Raw genomic sequence first — 26,238 nt, forward strand, 5'->3', positions numbered from 1 at the left:
CGGGGTCCTTGTGCATGAGTCGCAAAAACCCAGCTTGCAGGTGCAGCAGGTGGTCAGGAAGGCGAATGGGATGCTGGCCTTCATAGCGAGGGGGATTGAATATAAAAGTAGGGAGGTATTGCTGCAGCTGTATAGGGCATTGGTGAGGCCGCAGCTGGAGTACTGTGTGCAGTTTTGGGCGCCGCACCTGCGCAAGGATATTTTAGCCCTGGAGGGAGTGCAGAGGAGGTTTACTAGGCTGATACCGGAGTTGAGGGGATTGAGCTATGAGGAGAGGCTGAATAAACTGGGCTTGTACTCGTTAGAGTTTAGAAGAATGAGGGGAGATCTCATTGAGACGTATAAGATGATGAATGGGATGGATAGGATAGAGGTGGAGAGACTCTTCCCGCTCAAAAAAGACAGTAGGACTAGGGGGCACAGCCTCAAGATAAAGGGGAGGCGGTTTGGAACGGAGTTGAGGAGGAACTTCTTCACTCAGAGGGTGGTGAATCTCTGGAATTCTCTGCCCGTTGAAGTGGTGGAGGCTGCCTCGCTAAATATTTTTAAGAAGCGGGTTGATGGGTTCTTGATAAGAGAGGGGATTAAGGGTTATGGGGAGAGGGCGGGAAAGTGGAACTGAGCCACGACAGATCAACCATGATCTTATTGAATGGCGGGGCAGGCTCGAAGGGCTAGATGGCCTACTCCTGCTCCTATTTCTTATGTTCTTATGTTCTTATGAAGCAAGATTACACTTTTTACTGGCAGGCTAGAAACCCAGAAGAGTCAAGACAGCATGGAGTTGGCTTCACAATCAAAAACCCCTTGCTCAGTATGCTAGAACTGCCCATAAATGGCTCAGAACACATATTGTCCATCTGATTATCTGCCGCTCTTACATGAGAATATCTGCTCAGCATCTATGTCCCAGCACTATGTCCCTAGGCCAATATACGTGCTGAGAATCTATGTGCCAACACTGCATGGCAGCACTGTGGCCCAGTGGTCAGCACTGCTGCCACACAGCACCAGGAACTCAGGTTCGATTCTCAGCTTGGGTTTGTGTGGACTCTACACGTTCTCCCCATGTCTGCACGCATTTCCTCTGGGTCCAAAAGACATACTGGTTAGGCGCATTGACCATGCTAAATTCTCCCTCAGTGTACCCGAACGGGGTGCCAGAATGTGGCGATTGGGGATTTTCACAGTAACTTCATTGCAGTGTTGATGTAAGCTTACTTGTGACTCAAATAAATAAACTTAAACTGTGTTTCTAGATCAATATACCTGCTCAGCATTTATACCCCAACACAGTGTTGCTAGACTAATATACCTGCCCAGTCTCTGTACCCAACACTGTGCTCCTGGATTAGTATATCTACTCAGTATCTATACACAACACTATGTTCCTTGACCAGTATATTTACCCAGCATCTATACCCCAACACTGTGCTCCTGGATCAGTATATCTGCTCAGTATCTATAATCCCAACGCTGTGTTCCTGGACCAGTATACCTGCTCAGTATCTATACTCCAACACTCTGTTCCTCACCTGAAGTTAAAGAGTAGTTTTACAAGAAACACTAAGACATCTTCAGCAGCATCCCTAACACCAAACATCCATTCCTGCTAAGGAACATTAATGTCAGTGTTGGGACCAACCATGACTCATGACCTTCCTGCCTTGGTAGACATGGCATAGGAAGAATGAATTGGAATGGATAAAGACTGGGGTTGTTGTGTTTCTACCACAACCTCTGCGTCACCAACTTATCCTTTCAAACTTATGCTCTGTTGCTAGATTTCAAGATTGCAGAGATGGCAACAGATGGACGTCATCATCATCAGGCAAGCCTCAATAAACAGTATTCTAATTTCACAGTGCAGACTGCAACAGCAACCACTCCATGGCATGCAGCGAAGTTAGATTTCAGCCAAAGAACATATATGATTCCAAGCAAAATTGTCATCTGTGCATCAACACTATCACAGGTACAGGAGCTTCTCCATTCTCTTGAACATGCCCTTCAAAGCACTCCTTTAGAGGATTCAGAGACCAAGTGGGTCCATGTTAGAGACTTCATCTATAACTCAGCAATGACCACCTTTCGCAAATGTGAGAAGCAGAATATAGACTGGTTTCAAGCTCACTTTGAGAAGATGGAACAAGTTATAGTTGCCAAGGGTACTGCACTGTTGAACTACAAGTAAGCCCCCAGTGAGAAAACATCCTCACCACTTCAAGCCACCAGAAGCACTGTGCAAAGAACAGCTTAGCACTGTGCAAATGACTACTGGCAACACCAATGCGGTCGTATCCAAACAGCCTGTGATGCTAGAAACATCAGAGAAATTTACGACAGCATAGGGAAAGCTTTTGGGCCAATCAAGATGACCACCCCTCGACCAAAGCAAGCAAATGAATTGCTGGGTGGAGCACTACAAGCAGCGTTCCAGGGAAAACATTGTCACTGATGCCGCTCTCAATGCAGTTCAGCTTCTGCCATGCATGGATGAGTCAGACAAACAGCCAATAGAACCAGAGCTCAGTAACGTCATTCATTCTCTATCCAGCAGGAAGGCACCAGGAAAGAACGGCATTACTCCTGAAATAATCACGGACACCAAGCCAGCTATACTCTCAAAACTCCATGAACAACTTTGCCAATGCTGGGATGAGGGAGCAGTACCACAGGATCTGCACTATGCCAACATCATCATCCTCCACAAGGACAAGGGTGACCGTAGTAACTGCAACAGCTCAGCACAGCAGGGAAAGCCTTTGCCCAAACCATTACAAACAGACTTCAGATGCTGGCTGATCATGTCTACCCTGAGGCACAGTACGGCTTTCCTGGAGAGTGATTCGCTATTGACATGCTATTCTCCCTTTGCCAGCTACAGGAAAATGCCTTGAACAACGAATGCCCCTCTACATCAACTTCATCAATCTCATCAAAACCTTTAACCTCATCAACAGATGTGGTCTCTTCAGTCTATTACCAAAGATCAGGGTGATTTTCCCAGAAAGAAACTGAGTGTCGAATGGGCAGGAAAACGGGAGATTTTCCCACCCATTGTTTGGGTGCACTCACAGAGACTGCCAGGAGCTTCACGCTGGTAAGGCGGTGGCAGGAGTGGGTGGGGGGAGGCCTAATCCCACCGGAGAGGCCAGTATCAGCACATTGAGCATGCACCAATCTGTCAACAAGGAAATCAGCACACGCGCAGTGCCCCGTTATAAAAGTGCATGATGCGTCATCTTTTTGGCGTCCCAATCTTGAGAAATGGTGTGCACACACCAAAGGGTCACTGATTGGTTTGGCAGGGTCTGGCTCATTCTTTGCAGTGCAGCCTCTTGTCTCTCCTCTTTTTACTCCCACCTTCTTTGTTATCCTCCATACATGATCAGCTAGCAACCTACTCAAACTTGTCCACCTCAGAGTGAAGATGAAAGTATGGAAAGTCCTCATCAGGGACCTTCTCTACACTGATAACGCTGCATTAATTTCCCACACGGAAGTGTGTCTGTGGGGACTCATTGACAGGTTTGTGCTGCTTGTAATGAATTCAGCCTAACCATCAGCCTCAAGAAAATAAAAATTATGGGACATCAGAAATATTCCATCTATTAACATTAGTGGCCATAATCTGAAAGGGCTCAACCATTACCAGCAACCTATCTCTTGACACAGAAATCAACAGGCACATTGGAAAGGAGTTTGCTGCCATGTGCAGATTGACTAAGAGGGTGTAGGAAATGGCATACTCACATGAAACACAAAAGCTTGAGTGCTTCAAGCCTGCATCTTCAGTATTCTGCTCTATGGCAGCGAGGCCTGGACAATGAACGTCAACCAAGAATGATGCTTCAATGTATTCCGTCTTTGCTGCCTCTGACGAACCCTTGGCATCAGGTGGCAGAACTGCATTTCCAAGTCCACAAGGTAGATAATGTCCCAAGTAGCGTACCGTACCGAACCAGCAGTATTTGAGGTGGGTTGGACATGTGAGTCACATGGCACAATCCCCAAGGGCATATTGTACAGCCAGCTCACCACCAATATCAGACCTACTCACTGCCCATCTCTTTGTTTCAAAAACATCTGCAAATGTGACATGAAGTTCTGCGACATGGACCACAAGCATTGGGAGCAAGCTGCCAGTGAATGGTGGAGTTGGTGGACAACAATGAAGGTAGGAGTGAAAAGAGGAGAGACAAGAGATGGCACCGCAAAAAGTGAGCCAGACACCGACAAATCAATGAGTGACCCTTTGGCGCGCACACACTGCCTCTCAAGCCACACTACAACACACCACACCCCTGCACACCACACTATATCATACCATATCCCTGCACACCACACTATATTGCACCATACCCTGTACACTACGCTATTTCACACCATAATCTGTATATCACACAATAACACACCATATCCATGTATCAAACTATATCACACCATACCCATGTATTTCACACTATACCACACCATGTCCCTGTATATCACACTATACCACACCATATCCCTGTATATTACATTATATCACACCATATCCCTGTATATCACACTACATCATACCACATCCCTGCATATCATGTTATATCATCCCATATTCCTGTATATAACACTTTATCACATCATTCCACTGTATATCACATGTATCACATCATACCACTATATATGAGGTAGGCAGTGGTGTATGGTATTGTCACTGGATTAGTAATCCAGAGACCCAGGGTAATACTCTGGGGACAGTGCCAGCCAATGACCATCTCCAATGAAAGAATCTAACAATCGTCCCCTTGACATTTAATGACATTATCATTGTTGACTCCCTGAGTATCAACATCCTGTGGGTTACTATTGATCAGAAAATGAACTGGACTAGCCATATAAATAATAGCCACAATGCAGGTCAAAGGCTAGAAATTCTGTGATGGCTAACACACCTCCTGACAGCTAAAGCCTGTCCACAATCTACAAGGCAGTGTAAGGCATATGATGGAATACTCTCCCTTTGCCTGGGTAGTGCAGCTTCAACAACACTCAAGAAATTCGACAACATCCAGAACAAAGCAGCCCACTCAATTCACACCCCTTCCACAAACGATCACTCCCTCTACCACTGACGGACAATAGCAAAATGCAGTGCATAATATCACCAAAGCTCCGTAGATCGTGTATTCCAAACCCATGACCATTACCCTCTAGAAGGCCAGTTTATACATGGGAATACCCCAATAAGTCAACTGACTTGGAACAATGCCGTTCCTTCACTGTCGCTGGGTCAAAATCCTGGAACTCTCTCCCTAACAGCACTGTTGACTGCAGAAGAAGGTTGAAGAAGGCAGCTTACCACTTTCCTTCTGAAGGGAAATAAGGAATGGGCAATGAATGCTGACCTGCCAGCAAAGCCGACATTGCTCAAACTAATTTCACAAAATATCACACAATATAACATTATATCACGCCATATCCTTGTGCCTCACAATGTACACTATACCCTTGTATATTGCACTGTAACATACCTAATCCAGAGTGTACAAAACTATTCCACCTGTAAGTAATCACACTAACCTACACCATACTCCTTGCAAAATTATACCCCTGCACAGCAAACCATGCCACAGCCCTCTATTTCACATCACACAGCTCAATATCACACTATGTTGCCATACATCATACAACATCATATCAACAAAAGCATAGCATCACACACTGTACCCTCCACGATATCACATTCTATCACACCATATATTAACCATATCATACTGTATCACACTATACACCGTATCCACTAAAGCACACTACACATTACCAGTCTTTGCTATGCTCCCAGCCAATGAGTCACTGAGACAATGTGGGGAAAAATGGCAACATCTTAACAGAGGAAGACCCCTGTCCCCTGTCCCTCCCCCTGAGCAGCAATGTGACATTAACCAGATAATCTGTTTTTGTGAAGTTAATTGAGGGGTGAATATTGACCAGAACACCAGAGATAACTCCCATTCTCTGCTTCAGAAAAATGCCATGGGGTCTTCTACATCCACCTGAGGGGGCAGATGTGGCCTCAGCATTTCATCCAAAAGCTGACACCTCCAACAGTGCAGCATTACTTCAGTATGTAACTAAAGCACTGTTTATGTGCTCAAAAGCTGTATTTGATCTTGAATCCATAACCTGTTATGATGTGTAAATTGGAGAAATTCAAAATAACCAAATAAACAGCATATTTAACACTGTAAAATGTCCAAAGGCATTTCATGAGAGCAGAATTAAATGCCTAATTTGAGGAGCTGTTAGAGGTCAGAGAGTGTGGTCAGATAGAGGAATGGGACTCTGTGTGAGTTAGGATGGGGGCAGCAAGAATTTGGGATGATCTCAAGTTAATGGTGAGTGGACGATGAGCAACTTACCATGAGAGGGTCAGAATAGCCAGACTGGAGGGTACAAAAATACCGATGAAGGATTCAGCAGTTGACAAATTGAGGCCAAAGTTACACAAATACAGATTTACGGAATGGTTACAGCACAGGAGGCCATTCAGCCCACTAGATGCATGTCAGCTCTCTGCAAGAGCAATACAGCTACTGCCATTCATCACCTACAGTCCTACAATCGTTTTCTCGGTAGATACTTACCAATTGCCTTTAGAAAATCGCAACTGAACCTGGCTCTACCACATAGTACATTCCAGACCCAAACCACTTGCTGCATTAACAAGTTCTTCATATCACCATTGGTTCTATTGCCATTCGCTTTAAATTGGCAAACTCTGTTTCTCAACCTTTCCACATGTCGGAGCAGGTGATCCAGGTGATGTGGTCGGCCTCACCTCAGGGTCAAATAGACTGTCAAGGTGCAATCTGAGCCAGTGAGCAAACAGGGGAGGTGGAACATCACTCTAATGACAGTGTCTGACCTACCTCAACAACCAGCAAGGATGATACAGTGGTTAGAACTACTGCCTCATAACGCCAGGGATCTGAGTTCGATTCTGACCTTGGGTGACTGTCTATGTGGAGTATGCATATTTTCCCGTGTCTGTGCAGGTTTCCTCCGGGAGCTCCAGCTTCCTCCCACAGTCCAATAATGTGCAAGTTAGGTGGATTGGCCATGTTAAATTGCCCCTTAATTACCAAAGATGTATGTATAGATTAGATGGATTAACCGTGATAAAGCACAGGGTTACAAGGGTAGGGTGGAGGGGAGGGCTGGAGTGGGATGAACCAATGCAGACTGGATGGCCTCTGTAGGGATTCTATAGTTCTATGTCACTCACAGCCACTGCAGTATTACTCCAATCTGGACTGTGAGAAATCTCCTTGTGTCCCATACACACAGTAAATGGCAAGAAAACAGTATGGTCAAATTTATCCAGGGCTTGTTTTGAACCTGATGATAATGCTATGTTAATCATAAAATTAAAGGTCATCACAGGGATTTGGATTAGGCAAGGATCGCTGTTCTGTGACTGAAAACGCTCAAGCTCCAGTTCAGTCAGATAGTCAGGAATCGTGTCTGCACTACAGCCTTCAAATATGCTCTTGCTAACTGACTGCTTCAAATTCCTCAATGTCACTTCAGAAAATAAACAGGTCAGTCAGTGAGACAAAAATACCTTCCACATTTGAAAGATCAGTTGGGAAATGTGGAGTCTCTGTCACCAAAACCTTTGACATTACAAGTCAATGATAAACACAAATTCCAATGTTCTCCAAGAAAGATGACGAGGATGCCCATCAATAAACAATCCATTCAGACATATTCGTACGTTGATATAATTTCATCTATTCTCCTCCAGCAAACTTGGAATTCATGATTTAAAGATCACCCTTAATCCGGCAAAATACACTACCTTTCATATTTTTTCTACTTCCTTTATCTTGGAATATTTGTAAACCTACCTGAGCACTGTTATAAAACAACAAAAATGAAAAGTCAGCCTCTTATACTCCCCCATACCTCTTTCTCAATCTATCAACCACGGGCACCTGTCGCAACTACGATCATTTTCGGAAATGGCTCAATTCCTTTCCTTCATTTAAATATTCCTTCCCAGAGAAAATTAAATTGTCAAACCTGTAAATCAGAGATAATACGTTGTCTTTTCTGGGGCTGACAGCAGTTCTCCGACATCAGTGAGAAATGTGCCTTCCTTTCATAATCCTTCAGTCAGCAGTGCTTGGGTTAAATCCAGACTGTCTCTTGTTTAAGAGCGTGTGAATGTGTAGGAGAGTGAGAGAGAGTGGGTGCGTGCCTGAGATTTGTACGGTTGTTGTGTAAATGTGAGGGAAGTGTGTAAGTGACTCTTATCTGTTGGCAGACTGTGTGTATAAGTGTGTAAGCTTTTTGTGTGGGACCGAGAGAGAGAGGGTGTGTAAGCTTCTGTCTGTGACTCTGTCAGCAGGGTGCTGTGCAAAGAATTGAAAAGAATACTTTACAAAATTCCCAGCCCTGGATGTCTCAACCAATTGGCTTCCACATGAAGCAAAGTAGGCTGGGTCTATGCACCTAAGTCTTGGGTAACGAGGAAGTGAATGAAATATCAGGGATAGGCTTTCAGGAAGTGCACAGACACTGCTCAGAAAGAATGCAGAGACTTGCTGGGTGAGATAACTTCTAAGGGGAGTGCAGTGAGAGCATGGCAGTCTTAGCAGGGCAGGTAGTGACCATGCAGTCACAGTGTGAACATGTTCTTTCAAAACATCCCACAAGATCTGTACGATGTATGGGTGAAGGCAGAGCAAGAGAAAGAGAGATTATAAGGAATAAAAGTTGGAGTCCAAAATTTGAAATTAAATGTCTAGTTCCAGCCTATCTTTTATGCATGCAGAGACAAGGTTGTCCAACAAGCTTCAGCTTGTATATCTGTAAAATCAGATGAAGAATCCTTGCAGTTGTTAGTTACGAGGGTGAAATCAGTAGGCAAGGGGGCAGGAAGAGCTGTGTAATGTTAATCGATGATATCAGTTGTAAAGTTTGAGGGGAGATAAAGATAGTGGGTGGAATTTTCTGACCCGTTTCTGAGCCATGCTTTCCAGTGATAGCCATTGACCGGTGAGATTTTATGGTCCCACCAATATCTACGCCATTTTACCTGTCTCGCCTATCCCGCTGCTGGGGAACCCGCTATTTGTGTGTGTGTGTGTGTGTGTGTGTGTGTGTGTGTGTGTGTGTGTGCTATTAGTTGCCTTTGGAAGGACCAAACGATCCTGCTGGCAAGGAGAGCCAAAAATCCCATCCATAGGCCCTCATCTTCGAGTCTCTGGATGGTTGTATCCCAGAGGTACTATGGGAAATATGCTACAGGATCCCTCAGAAGTCCCAGTGCAAGATCTCTGTGGAAATTGGCTAGGAAATTTCAACTTCCATTGATAAAATTCCCCTGCATCCAGAACACTTTGAAAACATCTCCAGTAGTGCATTGGAGTTGGAGACATTGAGAAATTCTGACACCCATACTTGGATATTTATGCAGGAAAATTTAGACAGACTTCCCACTTGGCCCAATATACAACTTGTATAAATTACTGAAGGTGTGGTTGCTAAATTTGCTGACAAGACAAAGATAGGAAAGTAAGTTGTGAAGAGGATGTAAGGAAGCTGCAGAGGGACATAGGTAAGTTCAGTGAGTGGACAAAAATCTAGCAAATGGAGTATAATCTAGGAAAATGTGAAATTGTCCATTTTGGCAGGAAGAATAATAAATAAGCTTATTTTTGAAATGGTGAGAGATTGCAGAGCTCTGGGATGCAGAAGGATCTGGGTGTCCTAGTGCATGAATCATAAAAGGCTCATGTACAGGGACAGCCAAAAATTAGGAAGACTAATTGAATGTTATTATTTATTGTGGGGGGAATTGATCACAAAAGTAGGGAGATATGCTTCATTGTACAGTGTATTGACGAGACCACATCTGGAGTAATGTGTACAATATTGGTCTTTTTGTTTAAGAAAAGATGTAACTACATCAGAAGCAGTTCAGGGAAGCTTCATTAGACTAATACCAGGAACGGGTGGGTTGCCCTATGAGGAAAGATTGGAGGGATTAAGTTTGCATCCACTAGAGTTTAGAAGAGTAAGAGGCGACATGATCAAAAACCTTTCAGAGCCTGAGGGGTATTGACTGGGTGGATGTGGAGAGGATGTTTCTTCTTTATGGAGAATCTAGAACTCGGGGTCACTGTTTAAAAATAAGGGGTCAGTCATTTAAACACAGTAAGAAGTCTCACAACACCAGGTTAAAGTCCAACAAGTTTATTTGATAGTAAACCCACAAGCTTTCGGAATGCTGTTCCTTTGTCAGGTCGTTTAAGACAGATATGAGGAGAAATATTTTTCTCTCAGAGGGACATGAGTCTTCCTGAAAAGGCAGTGAATATTTTAAGGCAGAGCTAAATAGATTCTTGATTAACAAGGGGATGAAAGTTATTGGCAGTCATTAGGAATGTTGGATTGTGCTTATTTATTGAATCACAGACCAGACTCGAGGGTCCGAGTGGCCTATCCTGCTCTTAATTCATATGTTTGTATGACCTTCCGACACCAACTTATACACCCCCCCCCCCTCCCCCCACCCGGACCAACCCTCAGAGTCCTCCTGACCCTTTAAGCTCACGATTCTCTGATCCCACATTCGAGTCTGTGTCCCTTGGACTTCGAGAAGCTGAGATAAGGGTTGCACCGTTGGGAATGATCAGGACCAGAATTCTTTAAGGATAAGAGTTTCAGAGATGAAAGTGAAGGTGTGGTTAAGCTAATCTGTTTGTCACTGAACAATACTGAACAGAGTTTACATCACTTATCCTGAATTTGTATTGCTTTGTGCTGATATGCATGAGCCAGTTGATGTTAAAGCACTGTTTCATGCAGCTCCTGTGTGAGAAAGCTTATTTGAAAGGTGATCTCCCACAATGCTTGCATCACTGCTAAACAAGTAACAGTTCACAAACCTGTTCTGTATTATAGTGGGGAGCGAGCTCTCAGAACACAGGGTGGAGATGATTAAATAAAACCACATCCTTTGCCCAGAACATCAAACTGCTTAGCTTCCAATTTCATTAAGTGGCTTGTAATCATTCACAAATAAAACGTGCTGTGGTTACAACTCATGAGCAGAAAGCAGCAGCAGCAGCAATCAGTGATCTCTGTCAAGTGGAGTTAAAAATAGTCAGTTAGTCACAGAGAGCTGTGAGGCCCACACCACTCCTCTGTATTTTACTTTAATTAATGAGGAGGCTCGGTAATGGTTTTGTCTTTTCAACTTCTTTAACAATTATTCTGATAATGGTGTAACCTAAACCAGGGTCAATATTCTGGCATTAGGAAATTATCATGCCACATTAGTGGTCGGTAATGGCTATTGCCGTAAAAGAGAAAGCCCAGTCATCCTTCCATGAACTTCACTCATACCACTATTAACAACAACGTGCATTTATATAGCACCTTTAATGCAGAAAAAATGATTACAGGAATTTAATCACACAACTGCTGAGAAAATGAAGGAGTGATTGGGACAGGCAGTCAAAAAGTGGGTCAAAGGGTGCATTTTAAAGATGGTCTGGGTCTTAAAGGAAAAGAAAGAGGCAGCAAGGTTAGGCCTACATAAACTTACACAGCGGTATGCCTCAGGGATCAGTGCTGGGCCCACTGCTATTTGTCATTTATATTAATGATTTGGATGAGAATATAGGGGGCATGGTTAGTAAGCCTGTAAATGACACCAAGATTGGTGGCATAATGGACAGTGAGGAAGGTTATCTCCAATTACAGTGGCATCTTGATCAATTGGGCCAGTGGGCTGATGAATGGCAGGTGGAGTTTAATTTAGACAAACGCGAGGTAATGCATTTTGATAGATTGAACCAGGGCAGGACTTACTCAGTTAATGGTAGGGCACTGGGAAGACTTACAGAACAAAGATCTAGGAGTACATGTTCATAGCTCCTTGAAAGTGGAGTCACAGGTGGACAGAGTGGTGAAGAAGGCATTCGGCATACTTGGTTTCATCGGTCAGGACATTGAATACAGGGGCTGGGATGTCTTGTTGAAGTTGTACAAGACATTGGAAAAGCCACACTTGGAATACTGTGCGCAATTCTGGTCACCCTATTATAGAAAGGATATTATTAAACTAGAAAGAGTGCAGAAAAGATTTACTAGGATGCTACCGGGATTTGATGGATTGAGTTATAAGGAGAGGCTGAATAGACTGGGACTTTTTTCTCTGGAGTGTAGGAGGCGTGGATAGAGGATTGGCTGTCAAATAGGAGGCAGAGAGTGGGGGTCAATGGGTGCTATTCGGATTGGCGGTTGGTGACTAATGGAGTGCCCCAGGGGTCGGTGCTGGGGCCTCAGCTATTTACCATTTATATAGATGATCTGGAGGAGGGAACCGAGTGTATGGTGTTGAAATTTGCTGATGACACCAAGATTGGTGGAACGGCAAATTGCACGGAGGGTGTGGAGAGTCTGCAGAAGGATCTAGATAGGCTGGGCGAATGGGCCAGGAACTGGCAAATGGAATTTAATGTTGGCAAATGTGAGGTTGTCCACTTTGGTTGGAATAATGGTAGGAAGGACTATTACTTACGTGGCGAAAAACTGCAATATGCGATGGTGCAGAGGGACCTCGGGGTCCTTGTGCATGAGTCGCAAAAACCCAGCCTGCAGGTGCAGCAGGTGGTCAGGAAGGCAAATGGGATGCTGGCCTTCATAGCGAGGGGGATTGAATATAAAAGTAGGGAGGTCTTGCTGCAGCTGTATAGGGCACTGGTGAGGCCGCAGCTGGAGTACTGTGTGCAGTTTTGGTCACCGCACTTACGCAAGGATATTTTGGCCTTGGAGGGAGTGCAGAGGAGGTTTACTAGGCTGATTCCGGAGTTGAGGGGGTTGAACTATGAGGAGAGGCTGAATAATCTAGGCTTGTACTAGTTAGAGTTTAGAAGAATGAGGGGAGATCTCATTGAGACATATAAGATGTTGAATGGGATGGATAGGATAGAGGTGGAGAGGCTCTTCCCGCTCAGAAAGGACAGTAGGACTAGAGGGCACAGCCTCAAGATAAAGGGGGGGCGGTTTAGAACGGAGTTGAGGAGGAACTTCTTCACTCAAAGGGTGGTGAATCTCTGGAATTCTCTGTCCGTTGAAGTGGTGGAGGCTGCCTCGCTAAATATTTTTAAGACGCGGGTTGATAGGTTTTTGATAGGCAAAGGGATTAAGGGTTATGGGGAGAGGGCGGGAATGTGGAACTGAGCCACGACAGATCAGCCATGATCTTACTGAATGGCGGCGCAGGCTCGAGGGGCTAGATGGCCTACTCCTGCTCCTATTTCTTATGTTCTTATGTTCTGAGGGGTGATGTTATAGAGGTCTATAAAATAATGAGGGGCATAGACAAAATAGATAGTCAATATCTTTTCCCAAAGGTAGGGGAGTCTAAAACTAGAGGGCATAGGTCTAAGGTGAGAACGGAGAGATACAAAAGTGTCCAGAGGGGCAATTTTTTCACACACAGAGTGGTGAGTGTCTGGAACAAGCTGCCAAAGGTAGTAGTAGAGGCAGGTACAATTTTATCTTTTAAAAAGCATTTAGTAGTTACATGGGTACAATGAGTATAGAGGAATATGGGCCAAATATGGGCAATTAGGATTAGCTTAGGGGTTTAAAAAAATAAGGGCGGCATGGACAATTCAAAGGGCCTGTTTCCATGCTGTAAACCTCTATGACTCTATATACAGCACAGAAACAGGTAATTTGGCCCCATTAGTCAATGCTGGTGTTTATGTTCCAGGTTTCCCCCATCTTTTTTCACATAAATCTATCACTGTATCCCTCTATTCCCTTCTTTCTCATATATGTGTCTAGGTTTTCCTTAAATGTAACTATACTACTCTCTTCAACCACTGACTGGAGTGTTCAGCTCCAGATTTGTACCACTGTCTGGATGAAGACAATTCCTGCTGAATTCCCAATTTGGATTGATTGGGGACCATTTTATTTTGATGGCCTCGAGTTTTGCTCTTCCCCATAAAAGGAAACATTCTCTCTGCATCCACTCAACCAAAAACTTTCAAAGTTACATCAGGCTTCTTTTTTTCAAGAGAGGAGACACAGCCAGACTGTGCCAGTCTTTCACCATCCTTTGTGTAATGTGGTGAGCAGAACAGCAATGGTATCCAGCATCCTGAGAAGTCTGGAGAGAATAAATAGGAGGAAAGTGTTCCCACTGGTGAAAGGAACACAAATGAGAGGTCAGGGATTTAAAGTAATTAGTAAATTAAGCAAAAGAGATAGCAGAAGAAAACATTTTACGCCATGAATGAATGGTGAGTGAATAAACTGCCTGAGTGTGTGGTGGAAGCATGTTCAACTGAGACATACAAAAGGTCATTGAAAAGTTAGTTGGAAAGGAAGAATGTGCAGAGACAGGAGACTAGGCAGGGAGAGGGGGAGAGGGAGAGGGAAGGGGAATGGCATGAATGACTCATTAGGAAAGCCATTCAGACACAATGGGCCAAGTAGCCTCTTTCTACCCCCTACCAATTCTATAATGCAGTGTTCACAAATATAAAAATGAAGTTTTAAGTACTGAACTTCAAAATGTGAATACAAGGATCAGCGCATATACATTACATCAAGTACATTAAGTTTTGAAAAATTACCCCATACTTATTCTACACCTTGTGTACACTGAGACTCTGGGCATGGGTTCTGGATGATTCTTGGATGATCTGGATGGTTTAAGCTCATCTGTTGGGTGAAGAATGCGAGGGGCACACAAAGGGGCCAGAATTGGAGGAATTCTTGGGGATTAACACTGACACTGTAGAAGGGTCATTAAGACCTGAAACATTGGCCGGAACTTTCTTGCTGGTGGAAACTTTTGGTTCCACTGATGGCATGCCCTGCTGCGGGATTCCTGATGGAATAGGGTGGAGTCAATGGAAAATTCCGTTGAATTTGAATTTAATTTAGATTGGGCCATGAAGAAGCTCTTACCGCAGCACCTTCCAATGAGAAATCCCACTGATAGTGGGAGAACCAGAAGATCCCATCAGCAGCCAATAGTATGCCACCTCCCACCACGAATAAGATGCTGCAGGGAGGCCAAAAAATCCCACCCATTAACTTTTGTTTCTTTGCACAGATGCTGCTAGAGCTGTTGAGTTTATCCAGTCATTTCTGCTGTTATTTCCGACAAGAAGCTTGACCTGTCCAGTAAAGGTTTGTATGCTGTCGTGAGTGATTCACCATGCCACTTCACCACTGACAAAGTTCAGTTCAGAGGCATGAAGGAACACTCATCAATTGTCACTCAATCAGTGAAACCAAATCAATACTCAAAAGCTCCACATAACTCAGCTACCAAACTCATTAACCATTTCTACATCACCAGCACATTGATCGCAGTATGTACCAACTACAGGATACACTTCACCAATATTGCTTTACCAGCAATTCCAGATTTGACATCTCTATTTTTTTGTGAGTTATCTCATAGCTTAATCTATGCTGGGAAGGTTTCCCTTTACTCATGAATGACTTAGGTCTGACTTCTAAATTACTTTATTTACATCATACATATATACTTAGAAAGTACATCTCCTGTATAGTCTCTAGCATGACTGTCATTGTTCCATCATAATGTACATCACACTCATTATCACAATTATTAACTCATCATGCTAAATCCCCTCCCCTCTTAAGTATAATGTCAACTTTATTAATAAAAATGTTATATTATATCCTAGCCTATTTACAACTCTTTTTCAACTTCTGTACCTTCTTTGCCATTGCAAATTCTGTCCAACTCCCACACGTCCCCTTCAAATTACTGTTCTAAAGGATTCAATCTTTCACAGTGTTCTCAGCTCTCATAGGGAGAACTGTGCTTACATATAAGGGCTGTTGTCATCCAGAAGGAAGACAAGCCCTCACATGTAAACACAACACACTTAGGCCTGCCTAGTCTGTTAAACTGCTTGATCAACTGTCAGGTCATCTTTTATCTATTTAGCAAAAAATGTGAGTGTGAGTAAGTTCATCTTTCAATGAACTATACCAAAGAATGAACAGCTAGCTTATACAGGTCTGCAGGAAAGAATTCCACAGTTGCCCTTGGGCTTTGGGATCCCTGATTGAACACTTCTTGCTTGATTACAAGGTTCAGTTTTTGGCTGAAGTCTGCGTTGAATGCTTTTAGAACAGTTAAAGCCTGCAGATGTCCCTTCTACCCCTGAGGAGGACATCATCAGTGGCGATAGGCTGTACAGCAGAGAGGAATGGACTAACCTTTTGCTTCTGCTGCTTGGCATGTAAACACTGCTTGATACTTTAGTAAGTGTTGTTCCAAAAACCGCAACACTGGCTCTCTGTGGGTCTTTGAGGTTTTTGAACAAATGCACAAGGAACAATGACTGCTGAACCAGTACGAACATTGCTACCAATTCTCCGTGTGCTTCTCGCCAAGATGATTATTCCTTTGAAAAATTCTCCATCCAATTTCTCTCCATGAGTGTCTGTTAATGGCACTAAATCATTGCCACCATGTTTCATAGCTTATCTGCTAGCCTAATCTAGAGGAAAGGTTTCTCTTCACTCACAAGTGATCTAGCTCTGACTCAGGTAGGATACTTCAGAAATAAGCAAAATACTGCCAATGCTGGAAACTGAAACTAGAACAGAGGACGCTGGAAAAATTCAGCAGGTCTGCCAGCATCTGTCAGGAGAGAAACCGTACAGAATGTAGCGGTGCAGTCATTGCTAAAGTGTAAGATTGTAATAGTGCATTGTTAGAGATTTTAAAAGAGTTAGAATAGAGTTTTAGAAGCATAGAATGAGAGTAAAAGATAAAATTAGAGGGTATACAGAGCACAACTCGCAATGGTCTATTTAATCAAGATTCGGCTATGAAGAAGCTCTTACAGCAGCACCTTCCAAACCTGTAACCTTTCCTAACTAGAAGGACAGCAGTAGCAAACATGGGAACACCATAACCTGAAAATTCCCCTCCAAGACACCCTGACTTGGAACTCTATCATCATCCCTTCACCATCCCTGGGTCAAAATCATGGGAACTCTCTTCTTAATACTGCAACATTGCTTGAATCTGACTTTGTCTTAACTCATCTGCTGCTAAAACACAAGCATTTTCTACCTCTAGACTTGACTACTTAAACACACTTTTGACTGGCTTCCATACTCTATAACCTTACACTCATCCTAAACCCTGCCTCCCACTTCCTGACTCATGCCAAGTCCTGTTTGCACATCATCCTTGTGTTCACTAACCTATGTTGGTCCATGATTAAGAAACACCAATTTTAAAATTCTCATCTTTGTTTGCAAATCCCCTCTCCTCTCTATCTCTGTAATCTTCTCCAGTCCAATAATATCCCACGGTAACTCCTCTCCTTCCAATCTGGCCTCTTGAACATCCCCGATTATAACCATTCTACCATAGGTAGCCAGCTTTCAGTTGCCTAGGTCCACATTTTAGAATTCCCTAGCTAAATCTCTCCTTTTCTTGACCTACTTTTCATCCTTTAAGACGCTTCTTAAAATCTACCTTTTTGACACAACATTTGGTCATTTGACCTCGCATCCTGTCATGTGGTTTTGTGCAGGTTTTGTTCGATAATGCCAGCTGTGAAGTACTGTAAAGGCAATGCAGTTTTCTCAAGTTCAAGGCCAATACAGAAATACAAATTGTTGTTGATCTCAAAATCCCACCATGTGTCTTCCTCCACCTTTGCATTCCTTCAGTCTTTCTTTTTCTTATACATGTAGATAACTTTCAACAAAACATGGGGGAAGAAAATGGTGATTATTTTGCTTCAAAATTTCAAATTACTGTAATGATAACAAGTAACACACTTGCTGTGATGTAATTTCTGAAATTTATACATCACAAACCAAAGCACAATAGTTGTCTCATCAGTACACACTCTTATTATCTCCCTCACACACTCGCTCAATGTAATACATCCATGCGAGCCTGGAATTTCCTCCTGTACGGTTCACAGGTGAACAAAATTTCTGACCGAGTCTGGCAGAGCTCTAACAACAAACTGGAGACAGTCCGGAGAAAATTCTTGATTTCAAACCCGAGTAAAGCTTCTGAAATCCAACTTTTCTTTATTTTTTTTTATTTTGATTTGATTTGGTTTATTTTTGTATGTACAGTGAAAAGTATTGTTTCTTGCATGCTATACAGACAAAACATACTGCTCAAAGAGAAGGAAACGAGAGAGTGCAGAATGTAGTGTTACAGTCATAGCTCAGGTGTAGAGAAAGATCAACTTAATGAAAGGTAAGTCCATTCAAAAATCTGACAGCAGCAGGGAAGAAGCTATTCTGGAGTCGGATGGTACATGACCTTAGACGTTTGTATCTTTTTCCTGAAGGAAGAAGGTGGAAGAGAGAATGTCCGGAGTGCATGGGATCCTTAATTATGCTGGCTGATTTGCCAAAGCAGCAGGAAGTGTAGACAGAGTCAATCGTTGGTTTGCATGATAGATTGGCCTACATTCATGACCTTTTGTGGTACCTTGCGGTCTTGGACAGAGCAGGAGTCATACCATGCTTTGATACAACCAGAAAGAATGCTTTCTATCTGTAAAAGTTGGAGAGAGTTGCAGTTGACATGCCAAATTTCCTTAGTCTTCTGAGAAAGTAGAGGCATTGGTGGGCTTTCTTAACTATAGTGTCGGCATGGGGATACCAGGAAGATTGTTGGTGATCGGGTCACCTAAAAACTTGAAGCTCCTGACCCTTTCTACTTCATCCCCGTTGATGTAGACAGAAGCATGTTCTCCTTTACGCTTCCTGAAGTTGATGACAATCTGTTTTGTTTTGTTGATATTGAGGGAGAGATTATTATTGCCACATCAGTTCCCCAGATTCTCCATCTCAGTCCTGTACTCTGTCTCATCATTGTTTGAGACCGGACCCACTACAGTAGTGTCGTCAGCAAACTTGAAAATCGAAGTGGAGGGGAATTTGGCCACACAGTCATAGGTGTATAAGGAGTATTGAAGGAGTATATAAACAGTATAGTATAGGAGGGTTGAGAACACAGTCTTGTGGGGCACCATTGTTGAGGATAATTGTGGAGGAGGTGTTGTTGTCTATCCTTACTGATTGTGGTCTGTGAGTTAGGAGGTTCAGGATCCAGTCGCAGAGGGAGGTGCCGAGGCCCAGGCAATGGAGTTTGGAGATGAGTTTCATGGGGATAATAGCGTTGAAAAATAAGAAAAAAGTGCTTAAAGCAAAGGGGTAGGATTGGAGGAGATTGAAAAGAGTGGAAGCATCTTGCGAAATTAGAAGCACTGCTTTGACAGGGGGGAAGAGTTCACAAACTGAACACAACGATTGAAATCATAGCTACTGGTCAAAAATGCCAATTCCAAGACTGAGATTCATACAAGCGCTGCTGTTTCCAAAATAAGTCAGCTAAAGAAACAACAGACAATTCAATCATGTTACCACAAAAATATGTAACAATTTATTATATTTGCAATGTAGTTTTGGAAAGCAGAAAATGTCAGTTCCTGAGAAAGGTGGGAAAAGGCAATTCAGCGCCACCTGGTGGTGTTATGGGGATCAGGTTACAATTCAAATCTCTATTCGAATGCCACCTACTGGTGTTACTAGGAAAAATAACAAGTGACAATGTAACATGCTTGTAAGCATATTTTAATATCGGAATTTGCATAGGAAATATCTATGAAACAGTTTTAAATGCAATATTCAGCCAACACAAGTTTTAATATAATCCTTACATATATTTACTCTCTCATATGAACTGCGATGGATAAAATCCCTACACTGCAGCAGGAGGCAATTCAGCCCATCGAGTCTGCACCATCTCTCAAAAAAAAAGCATCTCAACCAGGACCACTGCCCTTCCTATCCCTGTAACCACACACAATTATCTTGGCCAATCCACATACCTTTGCACTTTAAGGAGCAGTTTAGCGTGGTTAACCCACCTAGCCCGCACACTTTTGGACTGTGGGAGGAAACCAGAGCGCTGGGAGGAAACTCACATAGACACAGGGAGAACATGCAATCTCCACACAGTGACTCAAGGCCAGAATTGAACCAGGTCGCCTAGCACAGTGCTAACCATGTGCCACCATGCTGGTCACATATTTACTTATATACACTTGTATTCCATATGCATTGTAGTGTATACATCTTTGCTATGTTCCATTTATGTATGACTGACCTACATTTTGATTTATTTGCTAACTACAGTAACAAACTCAATTGCACTTTTGTCTCTATTACATCCTAGTATTATATAATCTTGTACACTATTTATGCTCATGTATCTCTCAATAAATCACTGAATGAAATAATCTCATTCTTCAAGTGGGCCATAAGACCATTAGACGTTGGAGCAGAAAGTGGCCATTTGGCCTATCAAGTCTTCTTCACCATTAAATGAGATCATGACTGTTTCAATCTGATAATCCTCAACTTCACTTTCCTGCCTTATCCCCATAACCCTTGATTCCCTTACTGATTAAAAATGTCTATCTCAGCCTTGAACATACTTAATGACCCAGCCTCTACAGCTCTCTGCAGTAAAGAATTCCACAGATTCACACCCTCAGAGAAGAAATTCTTCCTTATAGCCATCTTAAATGGGTGACTCCTTACTCTGAGATTATGCCTTCCGATCTTAACTTTCCTACATGGAGAAACAACCTCTCAGCATCTACCCTATCAAGACCACTGAGAATCTTACATGTCTCAATAAAGTTACCTCTCATTCTTCTGAACTCTACAGGCCAACCTACTCAACCTCTCCTCGTAAGAAAATCCATATCTTTCCTTAGATAAGGGGACCAAAACGATTCACGCACTATAGGTGCGCTCTGCCAAACAGTCATCTAGATTTGAAATGCTGGCTCTGTTCTCTCGTCAGATGCTGCCAGAACTGCTGAGATTTTCCAGCATTTTCTGTTTTTGTTTCAGATTGCAGCATCCATGGTAATTTGCTTTTATCTTAGTGATCTAACTAGTGCCTTATATAATTTTAGGACATAGACTAGTGAAATGGGCAAAGACATGGCAGATTAAATTTCAGGCAAGGAATTCAGACATTTCAGAACAGGAATCCACAGGACTGTTTGGTATAATTTTAAAAAGGGATTCAGGTACAGAGAGAGTGCAAGTTTCCATTTGGAAATCTTTGAAACAGACAGGATGAGAGAAGTTGAGAAGACTGTTAAATTAGACAGGATCCTGGGATTTATTAATTGCGGTATAAGATACAAAAGTAAGGAAGTTAGGATAAATCTTCACAAATCACTGGCTAGGCCTCAGCTAGCTGTGTTCAAAAATGTGTCCAGGGAAGGGTAGAGTGGAGATTTATTATTGGAATAATGCCAGGGATACAGGACTTTAGATAAGTCTGAAAGTCTGAGACTTTTCTCCCTATACAAAAAAAGGGGAATTTTTGCAGACGTTTACAAATTCATAGAAGGTTTTGACCGGGTAAATAGGAGAAACTGTTTCTACGAGCAGTAGGGTTGGCAATCAGAAGGTACAAACATAATTTTCAAAACAACTAGCGACGAGAGGAGGAGAATCATTTTTATACAGCAAGTTGTCATGATCAGAAACGCGCTGCCTGGAAAACTGGTGCGAGCAGATAAATAGTGATGTTCACCTGATGAAGCAGCAGCAATCATGATTCCAAATAAACCTGTTGGACTTTAACCTGGTGTTGTGAGACTTCTTGCTGTGCCCACCCAGTCCAACACCAGCATCTCCATATCATGGATGTTCAAAAGGGAAGAAGTTTGAAGGAGAGAACTATAAGGATAGATCAAGGATCAGGATAATGCACTAACTGAATCGCCCAGGCTCGCCAATTCAAATGTCCCTAAGTCAGGCTGCTAGATATTATGGCCCAGAATTTTATCAGCTGTGACTTTGCCACTGAAACTGACATTCATCAAACTGAGCGACCTCAGACAGACTCAACCACACATAACACTTCAACCTTACTTCACTCTGGGCTTCCAGGAAATCCACCACCGGACACATCCAGCAGTGGGTGGGGCCAGCTGGCTCCAGGATATTGTAAGGATAAGGCACTGTTGCAGTCAAACTAAACAAGCAAAGGAATTGCCTGTGGTCTGAGGTGGGCATGGACAGGGAGGGTTTTGCTCAACAGCTTTGTAACCTACTGGCATTACTAGCAACGTGATCATGTTGGAGAACATGAGGACATCACATGCTTACTTTAAATGGTGCTGTCTACTCAGGATGGCTGTTACCATTTCTAGAGGTATGGCTGTGGTCAGTAAAGAGCCATCAGAACAATTCCCTGCCCAATTTCCCACACATCACCCCACAGGCTGCAGCACCAACAGAGTTATTCTGTCACAAACAGCACTGTGCATACACCTTCACCACAAGGACTGCAGCAATTCTAGCTGACAGTTTACCATCTCCTTCCTGAGGGCAGTTAGAGATGGGAGACAAATGCTGGCCTAGCTCGCAATGGTCACAGCCCATGAAAGAATGAAAAAAAAACTTGGGTGGAGCTCTATTTTCATTTGTCCTATCATTTTCAAACCACAAAGTCTAATTGCTGTTAAGTAAACACTACCCGAGGTCACTTAGAATTTAATTGTTGTGTGTTGACATGTTTGAAGATTGTAAGGTACTTATGGATATAGTAAAAAATAAAACGAAACAACTGGCCTTTTTATATATGCAATTTAAATATGATTTCTGAGCTGTGATTGTAACCTTCTAAACTTTTACATTGATAACAGCAAATCTGACTCATTCTGCTTCTTACATAAGTGTGAAGCTGCTGCAATAATATTTCCTAACCCTTTTCTTCCACAGACCCATTGGGTTGTACTAAGGTAGTCCGAAGGTGTCAGCCTTAGTTCAATGGGAGCTCTCCTTTCCCTAAATTTTGGGTTGATTTATGCATAAACTGCAGTACTGAGGGAGTGCAGTAGTGTTGGCGGTGCTGACTGTCAGATGAGATGTTAAACTGAGATCCCATCTGCCCTCTGAGGTTGAAATAAAACATTCCATGGTACTATTCAAAGAAGAGCAAGGTTGATCTTCCCAGTGCCCAAGTTTGGGGCAGGCACAGTGGCACAGTGGTTAGCATTGCTACCTCACAGCATCAAGGACCTGGCTTCAATTCCAGCCTTGGGTCACTGTCTATGTAGAGTTTGCACATTCTCCTCATATCTATGTTCCCTCTGGGTGCTCCAGTTTCCTCCCATAGTCCAAAGAGCAGGTTAGGTTGAGTAGTAATGCTAAATTAATCCTTGTGTTAGGGGGATTAAACATGAGGAGTTACGGGAATGGGGCTGGGTGGGATTGTGATCGGTGCAGACTCGATGGGCCAAATTGTTTCCTTCTGCACTGTAGGGATCCAATGACTTATACCTAAAACAATATCACTGAAGAGATTGTCTAGTCATAGGTAAAGGCGCCATAGTCCCAAATGACCACAGGCTGGTTGTGATTTTAACCTGAGGATCACCACACCTCATGAGCGGGGAAAGGATGAGAAGGTTTCATGGATCATCTCAGCCAGTATGGGAATTGAACCCATGATGTTGGTGTCGTTGTGCATCACAAAACAGCTATCCAGCCAATTGAGCTAGCTGACTCTATGATGATAGAGTCAAGAGTCACAGAGGTTTACAGCATGGAAACAGGCCCTTCAGCACAACTTGTTCATGTCGCCCTTTTTTTTTAAACCCCTAAGTTAATCCCAATTGCCTGCATTTAGTCCAAAGGCCTCTATACCCATCTTATCCCTATAACTATTTAAATGCTTCTTAAAAGATAAAATTGTACCTGCCTCCACTACTACCTCGGGCAGCTTGTTCCAGACACACACCACCCTGTGAGAAAAAATTGCCCCTCTGGACAATTTTGTATCTCTCCCCTCTCACCTTACACCTCTAGTTTTAGACTCCCCTACCTTTGGGAAAAGATATTGACTATCTACCTTGTCTATGCCACTCATTATTTTATAGACCTCTATAAGGTCATCCCTCAGCCTCCTACACTCCAGAGAAAAAGAGTCCCAGTCTATTCAGCTTCTCATTATAACTCAAACCATCAAATCCCGGTAGCATCCTAGTAAATATTTTCTGTACTCTTTCTAGTTTAATAATATCCTTTCTATAATAGGGTGACCAGAACTGCACACGGTATTCCAGGTGTGGTCTTACCAATGTCGTGTACAACTTCAACAAGACGTCCCAACTCCTGTATTCAATGTTCTGACCAATGCCTTCTTCACCACTCTGTCCACCTGTGACTCCTTGTTGGTGTGCGAGTTTGGTGTGTACATTAGCATTTCCCATATAAAAGGTTCACTTCAGAATTACTTAGTTGGCTGTTAACTTCTTCAAGATGTCCTGAAGTTGCGAAAGATTCTTACTCTCTCTCTATATATATTACGTATATATGCATAAGTTGGATCACTTTTACTGAACTCAGCAACTTGCTCATACAAGTTTTCAGTTTCACAAGATATGCTTAAATTTGTTTTTAATTTAACCACATCCTCATATGTCACTTCCCTAGCCCTGAATTGTATCTTTCTTTCCTTTCTCCCTCCTCCAATATCCTCCCTGAACTCATCTTGTCCATTGGAATCACTGCCTGCTCCATCAATTCTATTTCCACTGAGGCGCTGACTATCCAACTCCATCTTTCTGTGAAGACAGTGGTGCTGTAGTAATGTCACCAGCTGGTAACCCAGAGGGCCTAAGCTAATGATATGTGGGGACATGGGTTCAAATCCCACCATGGCAGCTGTGGAATTTAAATTAAATTAATAATCTGGAATTGAAAAGCTAGCCTCAGGGATCATAATACATCTGATCCAATAATGCCCTTTAGAAAGGAAAGAAGGAAATCTGCTGTCCTTACTTAGCCTGGCCTACATGCAACTCCAGGCCCACCGCAATGTGTTCAACTCTTAACTGCCTTGTGAAATAGTGTGGCAAGTTAAATCAACACAACGGCAATTAGGGATGGGCAAATGCCCACCCCTTTGCCAGCATTGCCTATATCCCATGAAAGAATTAATAAAATATTGAGAAGACTGAAGTCAGTATTTTTTGACCCAAAATAAAATTTTTCTCCTAACTACCGGCCCCATCTCTCTTCCTCACAACTCCTGGAAATTAAACTAACAGTTCACAAGCTTGGTTTTGATTTGACCCTCTGAAGAACTCTCAGCCACGTTTCATGCCACATTTCATTTCCACTTTGGTAATGTCACTTGAATTCACCCCTTACATAGAGCATGTAGAATCCCTACAGTGCAGAAGGGAGACATTTGGTCCATTAATTGTGCAACAACTCTCTGAAAGAGCATCTTACTCAGGTTCACCAACCCCACTCTCCTCACCCTATCCCTGTACAAGGTACTGGTGAGACCACAACTGGAGTACTGTGAGCAGTTTTTGTCTCCCTATTTAAGGGTGGGGCAGCACAGTGGTTACAAGACCATAAATCCGTGAGAAACAGAAACAGCAGTGAGCAATTCGAGCCTGCTCTACCATTCAATAGTGGCTGACCTGACAACATGTCTCACATCCACTTTCCTGCCATTTCACTGCGATCCTTGATTCCCTTACTGATCAAAAATCTATCTATCTTAACCTTAAATATACACAAGGACTCTGCACCCACAGATCTCTGAGGTAAGAAGTTCCGAAGATTCACAGCCCTCTGAAAGAAGAAATTCCTTCTCCCTTCAATCTTAAATTGGCACCCTTTTATTCTGAGACTCTGCTCTCTGATCCTAGACTCTCCTTTGAGGGAAAAAATCCTCTCAGCATTTACCCTGTCAAGCCCCTTAAGAATTCATTGGACACAGTTCAGCTAAGGTTCACTCAGATGATCCCTGGTATGGAGGGATCGTCTTATGGGGAAAGTTAGGACTCACTGGAATTTAGGAGAGTGAGAGGTGATCTCATTGAAACACATAGGATTCTTAAGAGGCTTGACAAGGTTAATGCTGAGAGGATTTTACCCTCAAGGGAGAGTCTAGGATCAGAGAGCAAAGTTTCAGAATAAAACGGCACCAATTTAAGACTGCGAGGAGGAGGAAGTTCTTCTTTCAGAGGGCTGTGAATCTTTGGAACTTCTTACCTCAGAACTGTGGGCGCAGAGTCCTTGTGTACATTTAAGGCTGAGATAGGTAGATTTTTGATCAGTAAGGCAATC

General features: G+C 42.9%; 1 protein-coding gene across 2 annotated transcripts in view; it reads right to left on the reverse strand.

Annotated features, from left to right (window-relative positions):
- Window positions 1–26,238, reverse strand: part of LOC145342102 (diacylglycerol kinase delta) — a 190,020-nt gene that overhangs the window by 88,105 nt on the left and 75,677 nt on the right. The window contains exon 1 of one of the 2 annotated variants that reach the window (XM_080187318.1): window positions 8,071–8,379. The exons of the other annotated variant lie outside the window; for it this stretch is intronic. Coding sequence (XP_080043444.1) covers window positions 8,071–8,127 — 57 coding nt within the window. The 5' untranslated portion in view covers window positions 8,128–8,379. Of the gene's footprint in view, window positions 1–8,070; window positions 8,380–26,238 lie in introns of those variants that run through there. 2 annotated transcript variants of the gene reach the window in all.

This window comes from Carcharhinus amblyrhynchos, chromosome 4, assembly GCF_965287045.1.
Source record: "Carcharhinus amblyrhynchos chromosome 4, sCarAmb.v2.hapA, whole genome shotgun sequence".
In the NCBI taxonomy this organism is placed as follows: domain Eukaryota; kingdom Metazoa; phylum Chordata; class Chondrichthyes; order Carcharhiniformes; family Carcharhinidae; genus Carcharhinus; species Carcharhinus amblyrhynchos.